Below are 23,979 nucleotides of genomic sequence, written 5' to 3'. Positions count from 1 at the left end.
AGGGAGGTAAAGAGGCGTGAAGTGTCTGGTGCTGGATTAATGCAGGAGAGAGTGAGGTAAAGTGGCAGGAAGTGTCTGGAGCTGGATTAATGCAGGAGAGAGGGAGGTAAATAGGCGGGAAGTGTCTGGTGCTGGATTAATGCAGGAGAGAGGGAGGTAAAGATGCGGGAAGTGTCTGGAGCTGGATTGATGCAGGACGAGAGAGTGAGTTAAAAAGGCAGGAAGTGTCTGGAGCTGGATTAATGCAGGAGAGAGGGAGGTAAAGGGGCAGGAAGTGTCTGGGGCTGGATTAATGCAGGAGAGAGGGAGGTAAAGAGGCGGGAAGTGTCTGGAACTGGATTAATGCAGGAGAGTGCGGTAAAGAGGCAGGAAGTGTCTGGAGCTGGATGAATGCAGGAGGAGAGAGTGAGGTAAAGAGGCAGGAAGTGCCTGGTGCTGCATTAATGCAGGAGAGAGTGAGGTAAAGAGGCAGAAGTGCCTGGAGCTGGATTAATGCAGGAGAGTGGGGTAAAGAGGCAGGAAGTGTCTGGTGCAGGATTAATGCAGGAGAGGGTGAGGTAAAGAGGCAGGAAGTGTCTGGTGCTGGATTAATGCAGGAGAGAGTGAGGTGAAGGGGCAGGAAGTGCCTGGAGCTAGATTAATGCAGGAGAGAGTGAGGTAAGGAGGCAGGAAGTGTCTGGAGCTGGATTAATGCAGGAGAGAGTGAGGTAAAGAGGCAGGAAGTGTCTGGAGCTGGATGGATGCAGGAGAGACTGAGGTGAAGGGGCAGGAAGTGCCTGGAGCTAGATTAATGCAGGAGAGGGTGAGGTAAAGAGGCAGGAAGTGTCTGGTGCTGGATTAATGCAGGACAGAGTGAGGTAAAGAGGCGGGAAGTGCCTGGAGCTGGATTAATGCAGGAGAGAGTGAGGCAAAGAGGCAGGAAGTGCCTGGAGCTGGATTAATGCAGGAGAGTGGGGTAAAGAGGCAGGAAGTGTCTGGAGCTGGATTGATGCAGGAGGAGAGAGTGAGGTAAAGAGGCAGGAAGTGTCTGGAGCTGGATTAATGCAGGAGAGAGTGAGGTAAAGAGGCAGGAAGTGTCTGGAGCTGGATTAATGCAGAAGAGAGTGAGGTGAAGGGGCAGGAAGTGCCTGGAGCTGGATTAATGCAGGAGAGGGTGAGGTAAAGAGGCGGGAAGTGTCTGGTGCTGGATTAATGCAGGAGAGAGTGAGGTAAAGAGGCGGGAAGTGTCTGGAGCTGGATTAATGCAGGAGAGAGTGAGGTAAAGAGGCGGGAAGTGTCTGGAGCTGGATTAATGCAGGAGAGAGGGAGGTAAAGAGGCGGGAAGTGCCTGGAGCTGGATTAATGCAGGAGAGAGTGAGGTAAAGAGGCGGGAAGTGTCTGGAGCTGGATTAATGCAGGAGAGTGGGGTAAAGAGGCAGGAAGTGTCTGGAGCTGGATTAATGCAGGAGAGAGTGAGGTAAAGAGGCGGGAAGTGTCTGGAGCTGGATTAATGTAGGAGAGTGGGGTAAAGAGGCAGGAAGTGTCTGGAGCTGGATTAATGCAGGAGAGAGTGAGGTAAAGAGGCGGGAAGTGTCTGGAGCTGGATTAATGCAGGAGAGAGTGAGGTAAAGAGGCAGGAAGTGTCTGGAGCTGGATTAATGCAGGAGAGAGTGAGGTAAAGAGGCAGGAAGTGTCTGGAGCTGGATTAATGCAGGAGAGAGGGAGGTAAAGAGGCGGGAAGTGCCTGGAGCTGGATTAATTCAGAAGAGAGTGAAGTAAAGAGGCGGGAAGTGCCTGGAGCTGGATTAATGCAGGAGAGTAAGGTAAAGAGGCGGGAAGTGTCTGGTGCTAGATTAATGCAGGAGAGAGTGAGGTAAAGAGGCAGGAAGTGTCTGGTGCTGGATTAATGCAGGAGAGAGTGGGGTAAAGAGGCAGGAAGTGTCTGGTGCTGGATTAATGCATGAGCGAGTGAGGTAAAGAGGCAGGAAGTGTCTGGGGTGGATTAATGCAGGAGAGAGTGAGGTAAAGAGGCAGGAAGTGTCTGGTGCTGGATTAATGCAGGAGCGAGTGAGGTAAAGAGGCAGGAAGTGTCTGGGGTGGATTAATGCAGGAGAGAGTGAGGTAAAGAGGCAGGAAGTGTCTGTTGCTGGATTAATGCAGCAGAGTGAGGTAAAGAGGCGGGAAGTGTCTGTTGCTGGATTAATGCAGCAGAGTGAGGTAAAGAGGCGGGAAGTGCCTTGAGCTGGATTGATGCAGGAGAGAGTGAGGTAAAGAGGCGGGAAGTGTCTGGAGCTGGATTAATGTAGGAGGAGAGAGTGAGGTAAAGAGGCGGGAAGTGTCTGGAGCTGGATTAATGCTGGAGACAGTGAGGTGTAAAGGCAGGAAGTGTCTGGAGCTGGATTAATGCTGGAGACAGTGAGGTGTAAAGGCAGGAAGTGCCTGGAGCTGGATTAATGCTGGAGACAGTGAGGTGTAAAGGCAGGAAGTGTCTGGAGCTGGATTAATGCAGGAGAGAGTGAGGTAAAGAGGCGGGAAGTGTCTGGAGCTGGATTAATGTAGGAGGAGAGAGTGAGGTAAAGAGGCAGGAAGTGTCTGGAGCTGGATTAATGCTGGAGACAGTGAGGTGTAAAGGCAGGAAGTGCCTGGAGCTGGATTAATGCTGGAGACAGTGAGGTGTAAAGGCAGGAAGTGTCTGGAGCTGCATTAATGCAGGAGAGAGTGAGGTAAAGAGGCGGGAAGTGTCTGGAGCTGGATTAATGCTGGAGACAGTGAGGTGTAAAGGCAGGAAGTGTCTGGAGCTGGATTAATGCTGGACACAGTGAGGTGTAAAGGCAGGAAGTGTCTGGAGCTGGATTAATGCTGGAGACAGTGAGGTGTAAAGGCAGGAAGTGCCTGGAGCTGGATTAATGCAGGAGAGAGTGAGGTAAAGAGGCGGGAAGTGTCTGGAGCTGGATTAATGCAGGAGAGAGTGAGGTAAAGAGGCAGGAAGTGTCTGGAGCTGGATTAATGCAGGAGAGAGTGAGGTAAAGAGGCAGGAAGTGTCTGGAGCTGGATTAATGCAGGAGAGAGGGAGGTAAAGAGGCGGGAAGTGCCTGGAGCTGGATTAATTCAGAAGAGAGTGAGGTAAAGAGGCGGGAAGTGCCTGGAGCTGGATTAATGCAGGAGAGTAAGGTAAAGAGGCGGGAAGTGTCTGGTGCTAGATTAATGCAGGAGAGAGTGAGGTAAAGAGGCAGGAAGTGTCTGGTGCTGGATTAATGCAGGAGAGAGTGGGGTAAAGAGGCAGGAAGTGTCTGGTGCTGGATTAATGCAGGAGCGAGTGAGGTAAAGAGGCAGGAAGTGTCTGGGGTGGATTAATGCAGGAGAGAGTGAGGTAAAGAGGCAGGAAGTGTCTGGTGCTGGATTAATGCAGGAGCGAGTGAGGTAAAGAGGCAGGAAGTGTCTGGGGTGGATTAATGCAGGAGAGAGTGAGGTAAAGAGGCAGGAAGTGTCTGTTGCTGGATTAATGCAGCAGAGTGAGGTAAAGAGGCGGGAAGTGTCTGTTGCTGGATTAATGCAGCAGAGTGAGGTAAAGAGGCAGGAAGTGTCTGTTGCTGGATTAATGCAGCAGAGTGAGGTAAAGAGGCGGGAAGTGTCTGGAGCTGGATTAATGCAGCAGAGTGAGGTAAAGAGGCGGGAAGTGCCTTGAGCTGGATTGATGCAGGAGAGAGTGAGGTAAAGAGGCGGGAAGTGTCTGGAGCTGGATTAATGTAGGAGGAGAGAGTGAGGTAAAGAGGCAGGAAGTGTCTGGAGCTGGATTAATGCTGGAGACAGTGAGGTGTAAAGGCAGGAAGTGCCTGGAGCTGGATTAATGCTGGAGACAGTGAGGTGTAAAGGCAGGAAGTGTCTGGAGCTGCATTAATGCAGGAGAGAGTGAGGTAAAGAGGCGGGAAGTGCCTTGAGCTGGATTAATGCTGGAGACAGTGAGGTGTAAAGGCAGGAAGTGTCTGGAGCTGGATTAATGCAGGAGAGAGTGAGGTAAAGAGGCGGGAAGTGTCTGGAGCTGCATTAATGCAGGAGAGAGTGAGGTAAAGAGGCGGGAAGTGCCTTGAGCTGGATTAATGCAGGAGAGAGTGAGGTAAAGAGGCAGGAGGTGTCTGGAGCTGGATTAATGTAGGAGATCATGGGATCAAGGTTGGAAGTCATAAAACCTGTGAAGAGAGGGAAAAAACTATGCGCAGCGCATTAGACACAGTTTTTGTTTGTTTTAACCGAAATAAAGGTTATGAAGTTTATTGTTAAAGTAAATCTATAACGTATAACTGCACCCCTGGGATGATGTGTTACCTTCTCACCAGAAGTGCCCCATCCCGGGGGTTGAGCTCTTCAGGGAGCAGGAAACATTAAATAACACAAATAACACAATATATAGGCGGCTGATCCGGATTCAAGGCAGGTCTCTCTGCGTTTTCTGATATTTAAGATATTTTGACAAAATGTGTCCGCACTCACCGCCTCAGGTCCTCGCTGCTGTGTCCGGGGAGGTGGGGGCGCAATTAATGCAAACAACGTATTCACCCGCTGCTGCCCGGTCCCGTCCTCACGGAAAAGAGAAGGTAGCTGACAGGTGAGACCGGAAGACAGGCAATGTGGAGACCGGAAGACAGGCAACGTGAGGGACCTGAAGCCTGCAGTACGTAGGACCGGAAGCCAGGCAACTAGTAGGATCGGTAAACCGAAAGGACCGAGGACCGGAAGCCAGGCAAAACATAGGACCGGAAGGCAGGCAATGTATTTGGTTGCACCTCGGTTAACTTGTGCTTTGTTTCCTGCACTTTCAGGTAGTAACTGACCCCAATGCAGGGGTTAACTGTGTTTTGTCTTCTGTATTATTATTCAGCAGACTTCTGAACAGGAAGCCCGACTGTCAGGACACTTTGCCCAGGTGCACAGTTGTCAACATTTTACAAGAGGAAAGTGGGAGATTAATAAACAAGCATTTGCAATGCAATGGGTCTCGTGTTACAGCAAGTTAGAGCTGTTAGCGTAAATTCCTAACTGGACCTTTCTTGCCACATATCTTGAAAATGAAAAGTAAAACGTCATAAACGAGCCGATTCAAAGCGCCGCGACCGCCATGAGCGCGAAGGAGAGACACAAAAGGAAAAAGAAGTTCGCTCACAGTCAAACATATCGGCAATCGTGCAATTATCCATGTAACAGGGTCGATGGCCAATGTGGTAACCAAACTGCCCCAAGGAGGGACAAAAGTAAAGCATTTACCAATGATAACAAAGGATTTTTGAAAGGCAAACTCATGAACGAGTGATAGTTATGGATGTATGGTGGGCGTGATAAAAAAAGAAACTCAGATAGATTACAATACGTCAGAGCACTTGGCTGCTCGACATAAAAAGGAATCTGGAGAATGTATTTCCCAAGTGACTAATCTTGAAAAGAGAGGCAGTTTTAGGTAAAAGACTCTCAAAAGAAAGCCATTTTTGTCTTCACCAATCGCGAGTCTTCCGCATGACTCTGGTCTTTTGGCATGTGCGCTTGTGGGTTATAAAAGCCATGTACTGCTTTTTCAGGGTTTCATTCCAAATCCCTCTCTTTAAAAGATATTATCTGCCAGAGATTGAGGTTTTCGAGTGTGAATGCTGTTCATACTCTGTTTGAGTCTCAATCCCTTACCACCTCCTTGTGAGTCTTGTCTGCACTTCTCGCTGCTTCTTAGTAACTTCCCACTGCCGCAGCACCTGGTCCAGCTGGTAAATATTAACCATGGAACAAGGATACTGGATCTCTTTAGTCAGCTTTACAGCTTCACCTAAATATGTTGTAAATAAGCACTGCAATCTGTATTAGTGGCCCAGGCCCACAACAGAGTGAAATCTCCATGGGAACGGCAGCCCCTTGGCCTTGCAATATAGTGGTGAATGTATTCCACTTGTGAGCTGCATTCACAGGTCCACTGCTTAACTAACTTTTTAATCCTGAGAAACTCATACAGGGAGTGCAGAATTATTAGGCAAATGAGTATTTTGACCACATCATCCTCTTTATGCATGTTGTCTTACTCCAAGCTGTATAGGCTCGAAAGCCTACTACCAATTAAGCATATTAGGTGATGTGCATCTCTGTAATGAGAAGGGGTGTGGTCTAATGACATCAACACCCTATATCAGGTGTGCATAATTATTAGGCAACTTCCTTTCCTTTGGCAAAATGGGTCAAAAGAAGGACTTGACAGGCTCAGAAAAGTCAAAAATAGTGAGATATCTTGCAGAGGGATGCATCACTCTTAAAATTGCAAAGCTTCTGAAGCGTGATCATCGAACAATCAAGCGTTTCATTCAAAATAGTCAACAGGGTCGCAAGAAGCGTGTGGAAAAACCAAGGCGCAAATTAACTGCCCATGAACTGAGAAAAGTCAAGCGTGCAGCTGCCACGATGCCACTTGCCACCAGTTTGGCCATATTTCAGAGCTGCAACATCACTGGAGTGCCCAAAAGCACAAGGTGTGCAATACTCAGAGACATGGCCAAGGTAAGAAAGGCTGAAAGACGAGCACCACTGAACAAGACACACAAGCTGAAACGTCAAGACTGGGCCAAGAAATATCTCAAGACTGATTTTCCTAAGGTTTTATGGACTGATGAAATGAGAGTGAGTCTTGATGGGCCAGATGGATGGGCCCGTGGCTGGATTGGTAAAGGGCAGAGAGCTCCAGTCCGACTCAGACGCCAGCAAGGTGGAGGTGGAGTACTGGTTTGGGCTGGTATCATCAAAGATGAGCTTGTGGGGCCTTTTCGGGTTGAGGATGGAGTCAAGCTCAACTCCCAGTCCTACTGCCAGTTCCTGGAAGACACCTTCTTCAAGCAGTGGTACAGGAAGAAGTCTGCATCCTTCAAGAAAAACATGATTTTCATGCAGGACAATGCTCCATCACACGCGTCCAAGTACTCCACAGCGTGGCTGGCAAGAAAGGGTGTAAAAGAAGGAAATCTAATGACATGGCCTCCTTGTTCACCTGATCTGAACCCCATTGAGAACCTGTGGTCCATCATCAAATGTGAGATTTACAAGGAGGGAAAACAGTACACCTCTCTGAACAGTGTCTGGGAGGCTGTGGTTGCTGCTGCACGCAATGTTGATGGTGAACAGATCAAAACACTGACAGAATCCATGGATGGCAGGCTTTTGAGTGTACTTGCAAAGAAAGGTGGCTATATTGGTCACTGATTTGTTTTTGTTTTGTTTTTGAATGTCAGAAATGTATATTTGTGAATGTTGAGATGTTATATTGGTTTCACTGGTAATAATAAATAATTGAAATGGGTATATATTTTTTTTTGTTAAGTTGCCTAATAATTATGCACAGTAATAGTCACCTGCACACACAGATACCCCCCTAACATAGCTAAAACTAAAAACAAACTAAAAACTACTTCCAAAAATTTCAGCTTTGATATTAATGAGTTTTTTGGGTTCATTGAGAACATGGTTGTTGTTCAATAATAAAATTAATCCTCAAAAATACAACTTGCCTAATAATTCTGCACTCCCTGTATTCTTCCTGTAACTCTGTCCACTGATCTCACAATATGTCAGCACTTTGAAACGGTCTTAGTGAAAAAATTAACTTCAACTGTATACGCCCAGAACAAGTCCCCAGCATGGTGTCTATTGAGTGACACTTCATCATGCGCAGAACAAGTCAGTTTTGTTTCTGAAAAGACATTTTAAAAAATAACTCTGTTATGGTTTCATGCATTGTAATTCACTGTGCAGTTGTGTGGGGTTCCAGGGATGGTGAGGTAATAGGTGGAATCCTGTGATGGAGATTCCACAGAGGACGGTTGGAGGAGGACGAAGGTGAAGGAGAGATGGAAGCTGCCTAAGGGTGGATGTTCATTGTACTAGAAGTTATTTATCTACAAATAAAAGTATTGAAAAGATACATCTTGTCATTGGCGACGAGCTAAGAGACGAATATCCACCGTTTTTCAAGAATCCACGCGTTGTATTGTGTTTTTCTGGAGTGTCAAGCGCTGCAAAGGAAACGAAGGACTCAATTACGACCGGAAGTATGATTTTTTGGGCTTTTTCATGAGCTGAAATACTGTTTTAGAAGACATGTTCATTCTTAGAAGTACGCTGTTTGGATTTACACGTATGTTTTTGTGTGTATTTGGGGATACAAGTGATACATGCGGCAAGCGTTTGATGCTTATACTACGAATGAGAAGTTCACGTTTAATCTTCTGAAGAGTTTAATTTGAACCTGTGTGATTTCAACTCTAACTGTAAGGTTAGTGTACACGCGAATGACGATTGTGCTGCAACGCGCCTGGCACTGAGCGCGCGTGAATTTCCGATTTGTTGTTGTCTAACATACGTTGCAGGAACGCGTATTTCTTTCAAGTACAAGTATTTGGAGCAGTTTACCTCGTTCTTGAAAGGGAACCAGTTCGGTTTTGCCGATCTCGATATTTTTTTTTCACAGGAAGTAAGGAAGGAAAATTAAAAAAAAAACGGAAGAGCTATAAAGAGCTGACATCTAGACTGCTGACCTATTTAGAACTATGGAACACAAACAAGTTATTTAGACACCGCTTTAAGAGCTAATAACTAGAGTGCTGACTTATTTTGAACTGTGTTAAGATTCTTATTTAATGTATATAGTTAAACTATCTTAACTTCTTATATATTTGTTATCTCTTATTAACACACATTATGTCGCAGCATTCTCCTCTCAGCATGTCTCAACCACCTCAATTTTTGTCTGAACGCAGTGAACCTGTTTTGCCAGGGAAAAAATGGATAAACTTATTTGATTCGTATTTGATTGGCATTGGTGGAGAGAAATTCTCACCAGCAAGGAAACAGGGAATTTTATTGCACAATTTGGGGATTGAGGGACGTAACATTTATGATAGCCTTGATTTTATAAACATTGGTTCTGCTGAAAGTGAACCAAGAGATGTGTATGAAATGTCTCTCATGATGCTCAAAAAACATTTTGATGGTCGCATCAACGTTGTTATGGAAAGACATACATTTTTTATGAGACATCAAGCGAAAGATGAGAGAGTTGGAAATTACATTGCGTCACTTAAAACATTGGCTCAGACGTGTGACTTCGCAAATTTAACTGAATCTTTAATACGTGATCAGTTGGTTCGTTGCACAAACAATCCCAGAGTTCAAGAAAAGTTGTTGGCCAAGAATCCTTCGCTAAATGAAGCTATTATAATTGCTGAGAGTATTGAACATGCCATTCTTTGGGTTAAGGAAATAAAAGATGTGGGTCCTATTACTGGTACTCATATGGACTCTGGACAAACAGCTATGTCAGCTGCGATTTCAACTTCAGATGGCATTTGTGAGAATGAGTTAGTACATAAAATTGCTGAAAAGATGAGAATCAGTAATGATGTACAGAGAGATTCTAAAATTAGATGTTTTAAGTGTGGAAATGCTGGTCATCTGGCTAACAATCCTAAGTGTTTTGCAAGGAATGTTAATTGCAGGAAGTGTGGGAAGAAAGGACACTTAGCGAAGGTTTGCAGAAGTTGTAAGATAAATATGGTTGGGGAGCCTGTGGATAGTCAGCAAATTGTATTGTGTATTAATAACACGGATGCTGGGGATTTGCAATCTAAGGAAATTTCATGTGATAAACTTGTTATGCCTAAATGTAATATCGACATTGGGGGGAGAACTGTTTCAGTACTTGCTGATTCTGGATCCCCTTTTACATTGATAGGTGACAGGAATTGGGAAAGAATTTTTGGAGACGATAACATGAAATTGATTCCACCTGATATTGCTCCTATTGGGTATGGCGGACAGAAAATTGATTTATTTGGTTACTCCATATTGTCAATTAAATTTACAGGGCGTGAGACCGTAGGAAAAGTTTATGTTGCGAAGCGTGGCAATAATCTTTTGGGGTGGTGTCATCAAAGAGATTTGGGAATAATTCTGAATCCAAATGCTCCTGACCAGGTTCTTTCAGTTTCCAAAATGGGTGATGTTGAGGGGTTTGCCATTGAGTTTCCTGAAGTTTTTTGTGACAAATTAGGCCTACTAAAGAATTTTAAACATAAGATCATTTTGAAATCAAGTGCCAAACCGATTGTATACAAAGTAAGGAAAGTTCCCCATTTGATGTTACAGCCATTACAGGAAGAACTGAATAGATTGTTGGATTTAGGAGTCATAGAAGAAATTGAGTCTTCTGAATGGTTGGCCCACATAGTTTTGGTCCCTAAAGACAATGGTAAAAAAATAAGATTATGTGTTGACCTTAGAGGTCTTAATCAGTCTATATGGGTGGACCGCAACCATTACCAAATATCAGTGAAACTTTGACTATGCTTAATGGTGCTAAAGTTTTCAGTGTCATGGATCTATCAGCAGCCTATCACCAGATTATGCTTCACGAGGAGTCGAGACATCTTACTTCTTTTGTTACTCCTTTGGGAGCGTTCAGATTTCTGAGGATGCCTTTTGGGCTGGCCTCAGCTGCTGCTTGTTTTCAGAGAGTGATGAGAGAGGTACTCAAGGGTCTTGATTCAGTCTTGTTTTTTCAAGATGATATACTTGTTTATGGTGAAGATACAGTTAAGCATGATGTTGTTCTAAGAACTGTGCTTGATAAACTAAGAAGTAACGGTTTGACTTTGAAGAGGGAAAAATGTTTGTTTAGAGTTAGCACAGTCTCATTTCTTGGTCACACCATTTCTGGAGATGGCATTAAACCCAAGCTAGAATTGGCCAAATCGATATTGTCTGCACCAACACCTATTAATAAAGATCAAGTCAGGTCATTTCTTGGGCTTGCAGAGTATTACTCGAAGTTTGTTAGGAACTTTGCATGTGTTGTTCAACCTATTAGAATGGTTTTAAAGAAAGGTGTACAATTTGAATGGTCTCCAGAGTGTGATGAAGCATTTAAGGCAGTAAAGGAAGACATTGGCAAATTGCCTACGTTGGGTCATTTTGATGTTAAACGCAAAACTATTTTATCTACTGATGCCACTTTAAAGGGACTGGGTGCTGTACTATCTCAACTGGTTGATGGAGAGGAGAGAGTGGTTGCTTTTGCCTCACGTTCCCTTAGGGGAGCGGAAGAACGCTATTCGGTAATAGAGCGCGAAGCTCTGGCTTGCACATGGGCGATTAACCATTTCAAGTTTTATCTTTGGGGTCTACCATTTACTCTCAGAAGTGACCATAGACCTTTAGTACAATTGTTTGCATGCAGGAATAATAAGAACACCACACCTAGGATTAGGCGTTGGGTTGAGAGTTTACTGGATTTCAACTTTTCATTGGAATATTATCCGGGAAAAAAAATATTCCTGCAGATTTTCTTTCTAGAATGGCAGTGATGGATGGTGGTATTGAGGAGCCTACTCTTGTATCATGGATTAAAGAGACTGCTCTTGATGAGGAAGAATGGAGTGAGGAATGCAGTAAGGATATTGTTCGTTGTACAGTGATGAACTATGTGGTGCAAGGGTGGCCGTGTTTGAATGAATGTTTGGTAGAAGTTGGTGCATTCTGGGGTGTTAAAGATGAACTTAGCATCATAGAAGGGAATTTGTACAGGGGATATAGATTAGTTCCTCCTATTGGTTTGCATGGGAAATTAATTAATTTGGCCCATGATGGACACTTGGGTAAGAATCTTACCAAAGCTAGTCTTAGAGAGCGCTATTGGTGGCCGGGTTTAGACAAGCAAGTTGAAGCAGTGGTTAAGGATTGTGTGCAATGTGCTAGTAATGATAAATCTAAAGTGGTACGAACAGCCCCTTTGTCTCCTTTACCGGTTCCGGATGAGCCATGGGTCAAACTAGGTTTGGATTTAGTTGGACCTTTTGAGTTGTTACCGCCTAGTGAGAGGTTTGTAATTGTTCTTGTTGATTACACCTCAAAATGGGTTACTGCTAGCTGTGTAAGTTCCATCACTACAAAGAATGTGATTGAGTTTTTGACTGAAGTTTTTGCGTGTGAGGGTATTCCCAAGATTATTGTTACGGATAATGGAGTGCAATTTACTTCTTTGGAGATGAAGTCATTTCTTAAGGATTTGGCTATTTCTCATCACCGTACTGCTTTATATTCTCCCCAAGCCAATGGATTGGTGGAGAAGATGAATCAGTTGGTGAGAGCAAGTGTTCAGGTAGCACTTGAGCATAGATTGCCGTTGAAGTGTGTTTTAAGAGAAAAGTTATGGGCTCATAGGAATGCACCCAATGTTATCACAGGTATATCTCCTTTCCGCATTTTGAAGGGCAGATTGGCAGGTTCCAAGTTGAATCCTTCATGGTTGCATTCTGGATCCCAGAAATTAAAAGATGTACCTGATTTTAAGTCTGTCCGGGCCAGAATTGTTGAGAACCCAAATAGGTATAAGAAGAGATTTGATGGAAGGATGTGTGTTAAACAAAGGATTTGGTCCAAAGGAGATTTAGTGCATATTAAAAAACCTGTTTGGTGTCAAAAAGGTGTTTCTAAATTTTCTGGACCTAAGAAAATTGTGGAAATAAAAAAAAATGTGGTTGTTCTTGAGGATGGAGAAGTTTGGAGTATGTCTCGTCTTGCCAAGTGTATTAATACTAGGGAATTGAAGGACTCATTGCAACCCGATCCAAATGTGGGTGAGGAAACCAATCCAGGTGTGAGTGAGAAGTTGAGGCGGAGTGTAAGGAACAGAGTTTATCCGAAGCATCTCTCACATTTTGTGAAATATTAGGATATTGCATTTTTTGTGAAAATGTTTTACATCTTGGAAATGTAATTTCTGTTCATTGTTTTTATGATGCTTACATTGTTGTATTAATTTTGTTTATCAAAGCTCTTTATGTAAATGTTGTATTATAGTTATTCTCTTTTACAATGTTTTCTTTTGTAATTTATTTAATGGGGGGGGAGATGTGTTATGGTTTCATGCATTGTAATTCACTGTGCAGTTGTGTGGGGTTCCAGGGATGGTGAGGTAATAGGTGGAATCCTGTGATGGAGATTCCACAGAGGACGGTTGGAGGAGGACGAAGGAGAGATGGAAGCTGCCTAAGGGTGGATGTTCATTGTACTAGAAGTTATTTATCTACAAATAAAAGTATTGAAAAGATACATCTTGTCATACTCCCTTTTCCTTCCTTTACTTGGAAACTCCTAACGCCGCACTTCCCCCTCACCTGTACCACATTTTGTAACATCTGCTGTGGTGGGCACTAGGAAAACACCCCATACATCATGTACTGTACAGAAGGGAGCCCTGGTGTCACGTTTTCTGGTATTTATATGCAGCTGTGCCCAACCATCAGGGTGCATGTAATGTCATGGACATGACGTAGGGGTTTGGTGGCTTCCTACACCCATTCATTCATCATTTTCAATGTCTGGCATCTCCATTCTTTCCTACTTTTGATGAAGATCAACTTCTCACTGCCATCCACCATTACTAGTGTCAGTCTACCATCTGGAAAGATACCAAACTCCACACTGACTTTTGTCCACTGACTCTCACATGGCTCTTCACTCACAACCAGGTCTGGTGCTTCCTGACTGCCTGTTAGTTGGCAGGCCAAATGTGCTTCTCCACATCCTCATCCAGACCATGAAACCACATCTTTTGCCTTTTCCTAGTTTTCATCTTAGAGACATCCTGATGCCCTTGGTGTGCCTGTTCCAGTACTCTTTGTGAGCAACTGAGGGACTATGATACTGCCCCCTCAAAAGTCCACCTTTTTTAGTGCTCAACTCCTCTCTTGTTCGTTACTATCGTGACAGCATACGTTGGACCTCCTGGGTCCACCTGCGTGAATCTCTTATGAAAACCTTCCAGCGGTGCTGTTGCATTGGCTCAATGAATAAGTATTCCATCTTCCTCCCTGGGTACAGTCACTACCTTGTCTAGAGTCATAGCCTTCGGGCAGGCGCTCTGTGACACCAGGTGAACTTACTCCTCTACTTCCTCAGCCACATCTGTAGCACTTGGTCCATGTGTAGGCAGGTGTCTTGATAGACAGTCTACTGGGTTATTGTTCCCTGGTCTGTACAGCACATGGAACGCACATTGCTAAAGCTGTACAACTCATTTTTCATTCCTCGTGGAAGGTTCTATGCTGTCCCAGCAAAAAGTGGAATCAGAGGCTTGTGCTCCGTGTTGAATGTTCATCCGCACAAATATAGATGGAAGTGGTGACAACCCCACTTGATTGCTAGATCCTCCCTCTCAGTTGGAGGATATCTCTTTCCTGTGTCTATTAGGGACCTTCTGGCAAATGCTAACCCCCTTTTAATGCTGTTGAAGCAAAGCTGCGCCCAGTACGGCCGGGCTCTCATCCACCATCAGCTAAGCGTTTTTTTGAAGGTCAAAGTACACCATTGTTGGGTCATGTAAAAGTGCAGGCTTGATATTGATGAATGTCTCCTCTGCAGGGGTTGGTTTTATTTAGGGCTCTCAAGAGTTCAGAAAGGGTGATCAAACGACAAACAAATCTGCCACAGTAATACCAATAAGGCTCATCACTTCCATGGTACATGTGGGCACAGGAGCTCCTTGTATGGCATTGGACTTGCATGGATCTACCTACAACCCCCTTCTTGGAAAACACTTATTCAAAGAACTCTGTTTGTGTCTCCAAAAATGAACATGTTTCCCTGTGCATTGTCAGGCCATGATCAGATAGTTTGTGTTGAACGTAGGCATTAGTGATACTCCACTAGAGATGTTGAGAATGTCACCACTGATGTTCAGAACACTCTCATACCCAGAAAGCATTTCACAAGTGGGATTGTGAGACACCTCTTCTGCAGAAGAAATTCCAGAGTGCAGGCATTTGTATCTCTGAAGCTCCAACTGAGTTGAGAAGGTCATGATATACCTGCTGGCTGAGGAGAGCATCAACTGGTGGTGACCAATGTTTAGGTCTAACTTGGGGAACCATTACTGTCCATTAAGGTCTACAATGGCAAACCTCCTAAAATGCATGTGCTTTCCACCCTGCTAGATATGGATCAGGGACAGCGACTTATTACGCCCCTTTACGGTGCACTTCGTGAGGACTTACCAAGAGTCGCGTTTCCAGTCGAGGCCAACTGGGAGTCGCTTCTCGAGGACCAAATATTGCCTCAAGATTGGGCAAAAATACATGAAGGGGTTCGGAAAGGCAGCTTTAATGCTCACTTCAAACTGCTTCAATACAACATTGTACACGAGACATATCTAACTCCCCTGACACTCCATTTGATCTAGGAGTATCGCTCAGCAGAATGTCCCCGCTGTGGCACACTGTCTGCAGATTTTTTACATATGATATTATCATGCTTGGTCCTATCACCCTACTGGAGCACAGTGATCCAACACCTCAACAGGGCCTTGGACTAGAACGTCCAGCTAGAGATCAAATCCATGTTGCTGGGTTTGCTTGCCTTCCCTAAGAACAAAAAACTAAGCTGAAAGTTCTTTAAGGTCTACCATAATGTAATCCATAGGGAGTGTGATATGTCTCTACTGGTTTAAGCCCATCACATTCACTATCATGTTCTTAATCCCTGTGTCAATTGGCCGCCTTACTAGTGGGCTTGTGATCATCAATTCGCAGGTGGGTTGGGGCCGGCGTCTGCTCTTTCCTTGTCTGGTCTATGAAACTAAAAAGACCTCTTCATCTTCCTTGTTATAGTCACTCTTTCTTGCTGGGTGGTCCACGGGCTGCTAGCTTGGTGTTCTTCTTTAATTGTTAGTTGTCTTAGCACTGTCTCCATTTATGCACACTTAGGTAACGTAGTTTAGTTATCCACACTTTGAGTACACCTTCCCCCAGGCTGGAAATAATTCTATTTCATGGGTGTCCAGCCCACAATTTCACCATCGGGTCATATTTTGTGACACCGCCTATTGTTGTCATGGCGAGGCCTACTCTCTTATGGCATCCACTGCTTTTACTTTCAGTGTTGGGGCCAACTCCATTTCATATGTGCAATTGTTAAACAGTTCATGAGACCTGTCCAATATCAGTTTGTCCTCCAACTTCATTCCTAGTTGGTGTAGGATCATCCTCTCAACACAGACAATCTGCATCCCTGTATGGTCTGGGCTCAGGCTTCTTTGTGTTGGCCATCATTGGTGCAAATGCTCACCAGCCTTCTTAACCTGGCATACAATACATCCATTGCCTCTCTTTCTACTAGTTGTGCACAGTTTAAGTTGCACATAGTCCAGGTTAAGTTTAGGAACTTAGTGCATGTTTAGATTGGTGATTGATACTTTGTACTCATGGTCTGCTCATGTCCCAGGAAGCTTCTTGAAAGTTTGTATATCTCCTCTTCCACAAAATTCAGCAGCAGGGACCTCTCCATAGTACCATCCACCTTCCTCCCAGATCTGAAGTAATTGTGGAGGTGGCTGACCCACATCTTCCACCGGGGGGCTGCCTTCGCTTGGTTGGTTAATTCCCTGAATGAAGGTAGCATCACTGATTCTGACACCACCAACGTATGGAACGCCCTGCACATCCTGGGGCTTCTATGAGATACACCAATATGTTGTTTTTTTCAGAGTGGTGCACTTTCGTTACATCTATCGCTGTGTTTGATTTTCAGGGCTTTGCTGCGGGTTTGTCTCAATCATTGTTGGGCATCTTCGGTTGTTAACTGTACATCTCTCTTAAACCCACCTGGGCCCCATCCTTTTTTAATATGCTCTCTACTTTCCTTTTTGCACTCTTGTTCTTTGTTTCAGTACTCGCAATCTCTGCCTCTCTGAGATCAAGTACAGGGTCAGTCTTTGAGCACTCAGAGGTCACGTCCTCTTCTCCAGGACATCTTGTACTTCTTCTTAGCTGCTGTAGGCAGTTCGGGCTGGACTGTTCCCATGGGGAACAGGGTCAAGACTGATTTGCATATGGCTGGGTCCAAACTGTGGTGGCATGGTGAGCAAAATAATTGATGGATTAAATTCAGATCTGTGACTAAGGGTGAATGTTTGATCCATCCATCTGTCTTTCATCTCCATCCTCTACTACTTTCAAGCAGATGAACTTCTCACTCTTCTCTCACCACTCTCCCCTCACTCTTCTCCCACCACTCTCCCTTCACTCTGCTCCCACCACTCTCCCCTCACTCTTCTCCCACCACTCTCCCTTCACTCTGTTCCCCACCACTCTCCCTTCACTCTGCTCCCACCACTCTCCCTTCACTCTGCTCCCACCACTCTCCCTTCACTCTGCTCCCACCACTCTCCCCTCACTCTTCTCCCACCACTCTCCCTTCACTCTGTTCCCCACCACTCTCCCTTCACTCTGCTCCCACCACTCTCCCTTCACTCTGCTCCCACCACTCTCCCTTCACTCTGCTCCCACCACTCTCCCTTCACTCTGCTCCCACCACTCTCCCCTCACTCTTCTCCTACCACTCTCCCTTCACTCTGCTCCCACCACTCTCCCCTCACTCTTCTCCTACCACTCTCCCTTCACTCTGTTCCCCACCACTCTCCCTTCACTCTGCTCCCACCACTCTCCCTTCACTCTGTTCCCCACCACTCTCCCTTCACTCTGCTCCACCACTCTCCCATTCAAACCCACCCTACTCCAGTCCAAGTCAATCTGCCCCACTCCAATCTGTTCCACTCCAATCCAGAACAATCTACCTCACTCCAAACTGCCCCTCTCCAATCTCCCCTAATGCAATTTAAAACAATCTGCCCCACGCTAATCTGCCCACTCCAATCCAAAACAATCTGCCCCACTCCAATCTGTCCCATTTCAATCCAGTCCACCTCATCCCAATCCACTCCACTGCATCCCGATTCACCCTACTCCAATCCACCACATTCCACCTCACTCAATCTAGTCCACCCACACTAATCCAGTCCTGCCCAATTCAATCTACCCCACTCAAATCCAGTTTACACCAATCCAATCCACTAACCCCACTCTACCCCAATCCATCCCATTCCAATCCAATCTACCACACTCTACCCTACTCCAATCAATCCACCCCACTCCAATACACACCACTCCGGTTCAATCAACCCATTCCAATCCAACCCAGCCCACTCCAGTTCATTCCAACCTGCCCACTCAAATCCATTCCACCCTGTTCCAATCCAATCCACCCACCCATATCCAATCCACCACAACCCAGTCGACCTACTCAATTCTACCCACACCACTCCAATCCATCCCACTCCAATCAAATTCACCTTAATCCACCCTCTCCAGTCCAGTCCACCTTAATCTATCCACTCCAATCCAACCCAGGACAAACTACCGGAATCCAAACCATTCCAGTCCAATCGAGCCCACTCCAGTCCACCCCTCAGCATTAAATCCACCTCACTCATCACAATGCACCCCACTCAAATCCAGACCATTCAGAGCCAGTCCACCATTCCATTTCAATCCAACCGCTCCATTTCACCCCACTCCAATTCAATCAACCTCACCCAGTCCACCCCACCCCAATTCACCTCTCAAATCAACCCCACTCCACTCCAATCCAATCTACTCTAATCCAATACACCCCATCCCAGCTGAGTCCACTGCAGTCCAGTTCACCCCATTCCAATCCAATAAATCAAATCCAACGCACTAGAGTCCAAACTAATCTACTGCACTCCAATCCACCCCAACTGAGTACTGTCACTGAGGCAGGAAGTGTCTGGAGCTGGATTAATGCAGGAGAGAGTGAGGTAAAGAGGCAGGAAGTGTCTGGACCTGGATTAATGCGGGAGAGAGTGTGGTGAAGTGGCAGGAAGTGCCTGGTGCTGGATTAATGCAGGAGGAGAGAGTGAGGTAAAGATGCAGGAAGTGTCCAGTGAATACCCACCCTAAAACCCCCAAAAATGCCCTTACTACTCTAAAACCCATACCCATCCCAAAACCTAAAAATACATTTACCGTCCTAAAACCCATACCCAACCTAAAACCTAAAAATGCCCTTACCACCCCAAAACCCATACCCACCATAAAACCTAAAAATGCCCTTACCACCCCAAAACCCATACCCACCATAAAACCTAAAAATGCCCTTACCACCCCAAAATCCATACCCACCCTAAAAGCTAAAAATGCCCTTACTACCCCAAACCCATACCTACCCTAAACCCTAAAAATACCCTTACCAGCCTGAATCCCACCCCCTCCCTGTATCATAAAAATGCCATTACCACCCCAAAACCCATACCCATCCCCACACTCACCCTAAAACCTAAAAATGCTATTACCACCCAATAACCATTACCCACCCTAAACCATAAAAAACATATATGTGTGTGTATGTACCTATATATTTAAAACTTTGGCTCCGCTTGATGAATGTTTACGAAATTTTCAAAACAAACACTTTGGTCAGTTCAGCTACTGTCTTGAAAGTTTCATGGCGATCCATCAAGTGGGGGCTGAGAAAAAGGGGAGGCCAAAACGTGCTTTCCCCATTCATTATTCCATAAGCCTTTTAGACACGCCTACAGCCTGAATTACTTAATGGAATGATACCAAATTTGGCACGAAGCTAGATTCTGTTCTGCAGATTACGCTTTTTGTGGTTTGCTGGAAATCTGTTCAGTGGTTTCAGAGTAATTTAAGGCCGAAAAATATGGATATCTAGGGATGCGGATCCTCCGCGGGTCCACGCACCACTGGAGGAATCTGATTGTCTGCCGCAACCTGAGAGAAATGTTGCGGCCGCCAATTTTTTTTGTCGGTAAATGGTCCCCCGGGCTAAAATGGGGGGGGGGGGGGAGTTATGGAGCTAATGGGGGTCAGGGTGCAGGTTCCCTCCTGACCCTATGGTGGTGATATAGTTGTGGTGATGCAGCAAATAATGGTCTTCAAATGGCCCAAAATATTTTTTGTTTTACATTTTGTGAGAGCCATGGATCTACCCGCAGGCTCAGCTAGGACCCTGGTGTAAATCTGCGGGTGGATCTGCGAATCTTGCGAAACATTAATAAAAAACAGTCTATATTCATACACCCAGTGAAACACCCAGTGATACACCCACTCTCACTCTGACAGAGACAGTGTCACGCTCATTGTCACAAACACAGAGACACTCTCACACCTACAGAGATCCTGCCACACCCACTGTCACACCCACACAAACACTCTCACACTCACTTCCCCACTCAGAGAGACATTCTCACGTCCAGATAGACACTTTATCACGCACTCTCACACCCAGAGACTATCTCGCACACTCAGAGAGATGCTCTCACATGTAGTCTCACGCCCAGAAACACACTCTGACTCTCACACCCAGACACTTTCACAATTACTCTCACAACAAGATAGACTCTGTGACACCCACTCTCACAGCTAGAGAGATGCAGTCACATCCACTCTCACACCCACACAGGCACTCTCACTCTCACACTCAGAGAGACACTCTCACACCCAGTCTCACAGCAAGATAGACTCTTTCACACCCACTCTCACACCCAGAGAGACTCTCTCACACCCACTCTGGGCAGGCCCTGTCACACTCCCTCTTACACCCAGACACTCTCATGCTCAGGCTCACACCAACATAGACACTCTCACACAGTTTCATACCCAGAGACACACTTCGACACTCAGACATGCACTCTCACACACACTGTCATAGCAAGATACATACTCTCAAAGCTAGAGAGACGCTGTGATGACCAGTCTCATAGCAACACACACAGACACTCTCATGATCACTCTCACACTCAGAGAGATATTCTCACACCTACTCTCACATCCAGGCAGACAGTGTCACACTCCCTCTCACACCCAAACAGAGACTCTCACGCTCAGTCTCACAGCAACATAGATGCTTTCACATGTAGTCTCACATCGAGAGACATAGTCTTACATTCAGTCTCACACCCAGACAGGCACACTCACACACACTGTCATAGCAAGATAGGCACTCTCTTGCCCACTCTGACATCTAGGGAGACGCTGTGACCTCCAGTCTCATAGCAACACACACGGACACTCACGTTCACTTTCACACTCTGAGGGACACTCTCACACCCACTCTCACATCAAGGCAGACACTGTCACACTCCCTCTCTCACCCTGACAGAGACTCTCATGCTCAGTCTCACACCAATATAGACGCTCTCACATGTAGTGTCACACCCAAATACACACTCTGACACTCACTCTCATGCCCAGACAGGCACTCTCACACATACTGTCATAGCAAGACAGACACTCTCACACCCACTCTGACAGCTAGAGAGACACTGTAATGCCCACTCTAATGGCAACAGACACTCTCACGCTAACTCTCAAACTCAGAGAGACACTCTCACACCCACTCTAACATCCAGGCAGAAACTGTCACACTCCCTCTCACGCCCAGAGACTCTCACGCTCAGCCGCACACCAACATAGATGCTCTCAAATGTAGTTTCACATTAGAGACACACTCTGACACTCAGTCTTACACCCAGACAAGCACTCTCACACCCATTGTCACATCAAGATAGGGACTTGTACACCCACTCATATATTGAGGCAGACACTCAGATGCATAGTTGGACACTTAGGCACACTCTTAGACACAGTCTCACAGCCAGATAGACACTCTCACACACATTCACAGATGCAGAGAAACAGTCAGTTGTAAATGGTCCCTGGGCCAATATGTGGGCACTGATGAATTTAAAGGAGTTAGGGTAGAAGTTCCCTGAGCAAATAAGTTTATATAAATATGGCATATTGAAAGAATGTGTAAAGAATTTTTAAAAAATGTTTTTTTTCTTTTACGAGCTCCGTGGATGGATCTGCAGATCCGACAGATATTTGAAAGAAAAAAGAATATACAAATAGATATATATGTATATGGGTCATGGATTGGCTCTGAAAAGAACCCTTGTGCTTATGATGTGTAGGTGATTACTACACGTGATAGAGGATGCAGTCTCTCAAGTTTTCCAAGAAGACCTTGTTGCCTTTATCTGTTAGGTGCACTCCATCATTCCTGTATATACCATCCATATCAAATCGTAAGTTGTTGTGCTGTATAGAAACCATGTTATGGTCCCTTAGGAATGCAGAAACAGTTTTATTAACATGTTTCCTGGATCTGTCTACTTGTGGGCAGAATTGAGTTGACCAGTTCCACTTGTGCCTTTGGCAAATGTTTGAAAAAACCAAGGCAGTGCAGGGGAAGAGTGTCATTAAATTTCCCAAAGTATCCTTCATTAGCATTTCAAAACCAACTCCTGTGACTGTGCCCAGGTAATTGCCACCACAAAGCACAATCATAAGGTCTGGATGTTGGCAATCTTTAATGGTTTCAACTAAAGGAAGTTATTGATGCCACTTTGACCCTCTCTGACCAATTCAAGTAATATCCACATTAGCAAATTGATTATTGATGGTGCACCACCCTGAACCGTATTCAAAAAGTCCAATTCATCAATATCAGTTCATTTAAAATCTTCTCTTTATTCTTCTTGTCTCTCTTTAACATAAGCCACACATCACAATAAAAAACAGGCTCAGCCAACGCGTTTCATCCACACAAAGGACTTCTTCAGGGCTGTAATACAATACAAATAAATTACATTAAAACATATAAATATATATGACAACATAAATATAAATACATAAAAACACTAAAACAAGACACAAATGAGTATGAATATAATGATCCCTATTAAGACATCATTAAGGCAAAAGAAGAAAAGGAAAGAAGAGAAGGAAGAAACAGGAACCAAAGACGCAAGTATAGATATATATAACAGCTACTATATACAAAGACAAACTCCAATAAGAAATTACTTCAGAAAATCTTTATCAATCGTACACACCCGAAAGTGAAAAGATCTAAACATATAAAATTAATCGAAATAGTGCGCACCCAAATGATCCATCCATAGATGCCAAATAGAATAAGACATACCCTTAAGTTCAATGCATATTAAGCAGTCATGTTCTCATTCAAATGATGGACAAAGCATCCAGTAGCCTATATACATGTATACGTAAAGAATTTGGTATTAGAGCTATTGAATCTTTTTTGCACACTAGAACTGCGGACCATTGGGACCATAACAACATGATTATGGAAATTATTGATATTATTCTTTCTAAAAATGATTTCCAACATAATGGCCAGTGATTCCATCAGATACAGGGGACTGCAATGGGCTCCAGTTTTGCTCCATCGTGTGCCTCCCTCTTTATGGGTTGGTACGAGAGAGAGCATGCCTGGGGTAGGTATGCCTCCACCTGGACAGACTCATTGTCTTTTGGGGGCGGTATATAGATGATTTTATATTGCTATGGAGGGGAGCAGTTGATCAATTGTTACTACATCACACCTTCCTCAATGATAATCCCTATAATGTCCAACTGAGTATTTAGCACAGCAGAGAAAGAATAGATTTTTTGGATATACAATTTTATGTAGAAAATAATGTGATACACAGTCGAATGTTTACAAAAAAGACGGCATGTAACAGTATTCTACATGCGTCACGTGCTCACCCAAAGATGGTCAATGACAACATTCCCTTCGGTGAAATGGTACGCATAAGGAGAAATTGTAACATGAGGAATACATTTGTCACTCATGTAAATAATACTAAGCGTCGATTTAGGAACCGAGGCTACAAAGAAGATGGCTTGGTTAAATCAGAGAAACAGATTGAACAAGTTTTGAGAAGTGATACATTGCAGATAAAACCTTGCCAGCAAAGATAAAAGATCTGCTAGAATAGTAACCAGACCTGCCCACTTGGCTTTTGTGACTCAATATTCGTTATTAGGTAATGATGTTTATAAGATCCTTAAGCGACATTGGCATTTGCTTATGGAGGTACCAGGGATCAAACATGAAGTCTCTAAAGTACCAAAGGTTACTTATCGCAGGGGCAGGACATTGAGGGACAGCTTATGTCCCATTTATGGCACTACTACTAAAAAACAAAACGTGGTTATCGACAGAATTGAAGGGATTTTTTATCTGCCATAATTATATCATGTGTAGATTAGGATTAGACAAAATGACTGTTTT

General features: G+C 44.6%; 1 protein-coding gene across 1 annotated transcript in view; it reads right to left on the bottom strand.

Moving 5' to 3' along the window:
- LOC138246706 (zinc finger protein 208-like) overlaps positions 1–23,979 on the bottom strand; it is a 254,660-nt gene that overhangs the window by 58,735 nt on the left and 171,946 nt on the right. Inside the window, exon 6 of the mRNA XM_069201477.1 lies at positions 5,650–5,785. Coding sequence (XP_069057578.1) covers positions 5,650–5,785 — 136 coding nt within the window. The remainder of the gene's footprint in view (positions 1–5,649; positions 5,786–23,979) is intronic.

Source organism: Pleurodeles waltl, chromosome 7, assembly GCF_031143425.1.
Source record: "Pleurodeles waltl isolate 20211129_DDA chromosome 7, aPleWal1.hap1.20221129, whole genome shotgun sequence".
In the NCBI taxonomy this organism is placed as follows: Eukaryota; Metazoa; Chordata; class Amphibia; order Caudata; family Salamandridae; genus Pleurodeles; species Pleurodeles waltl.
The sequence above is the reverse complement of the archived record's forward strand: the minus strand, read 5'-3'. Positions and strand labels throughout refer to the sequence as shown.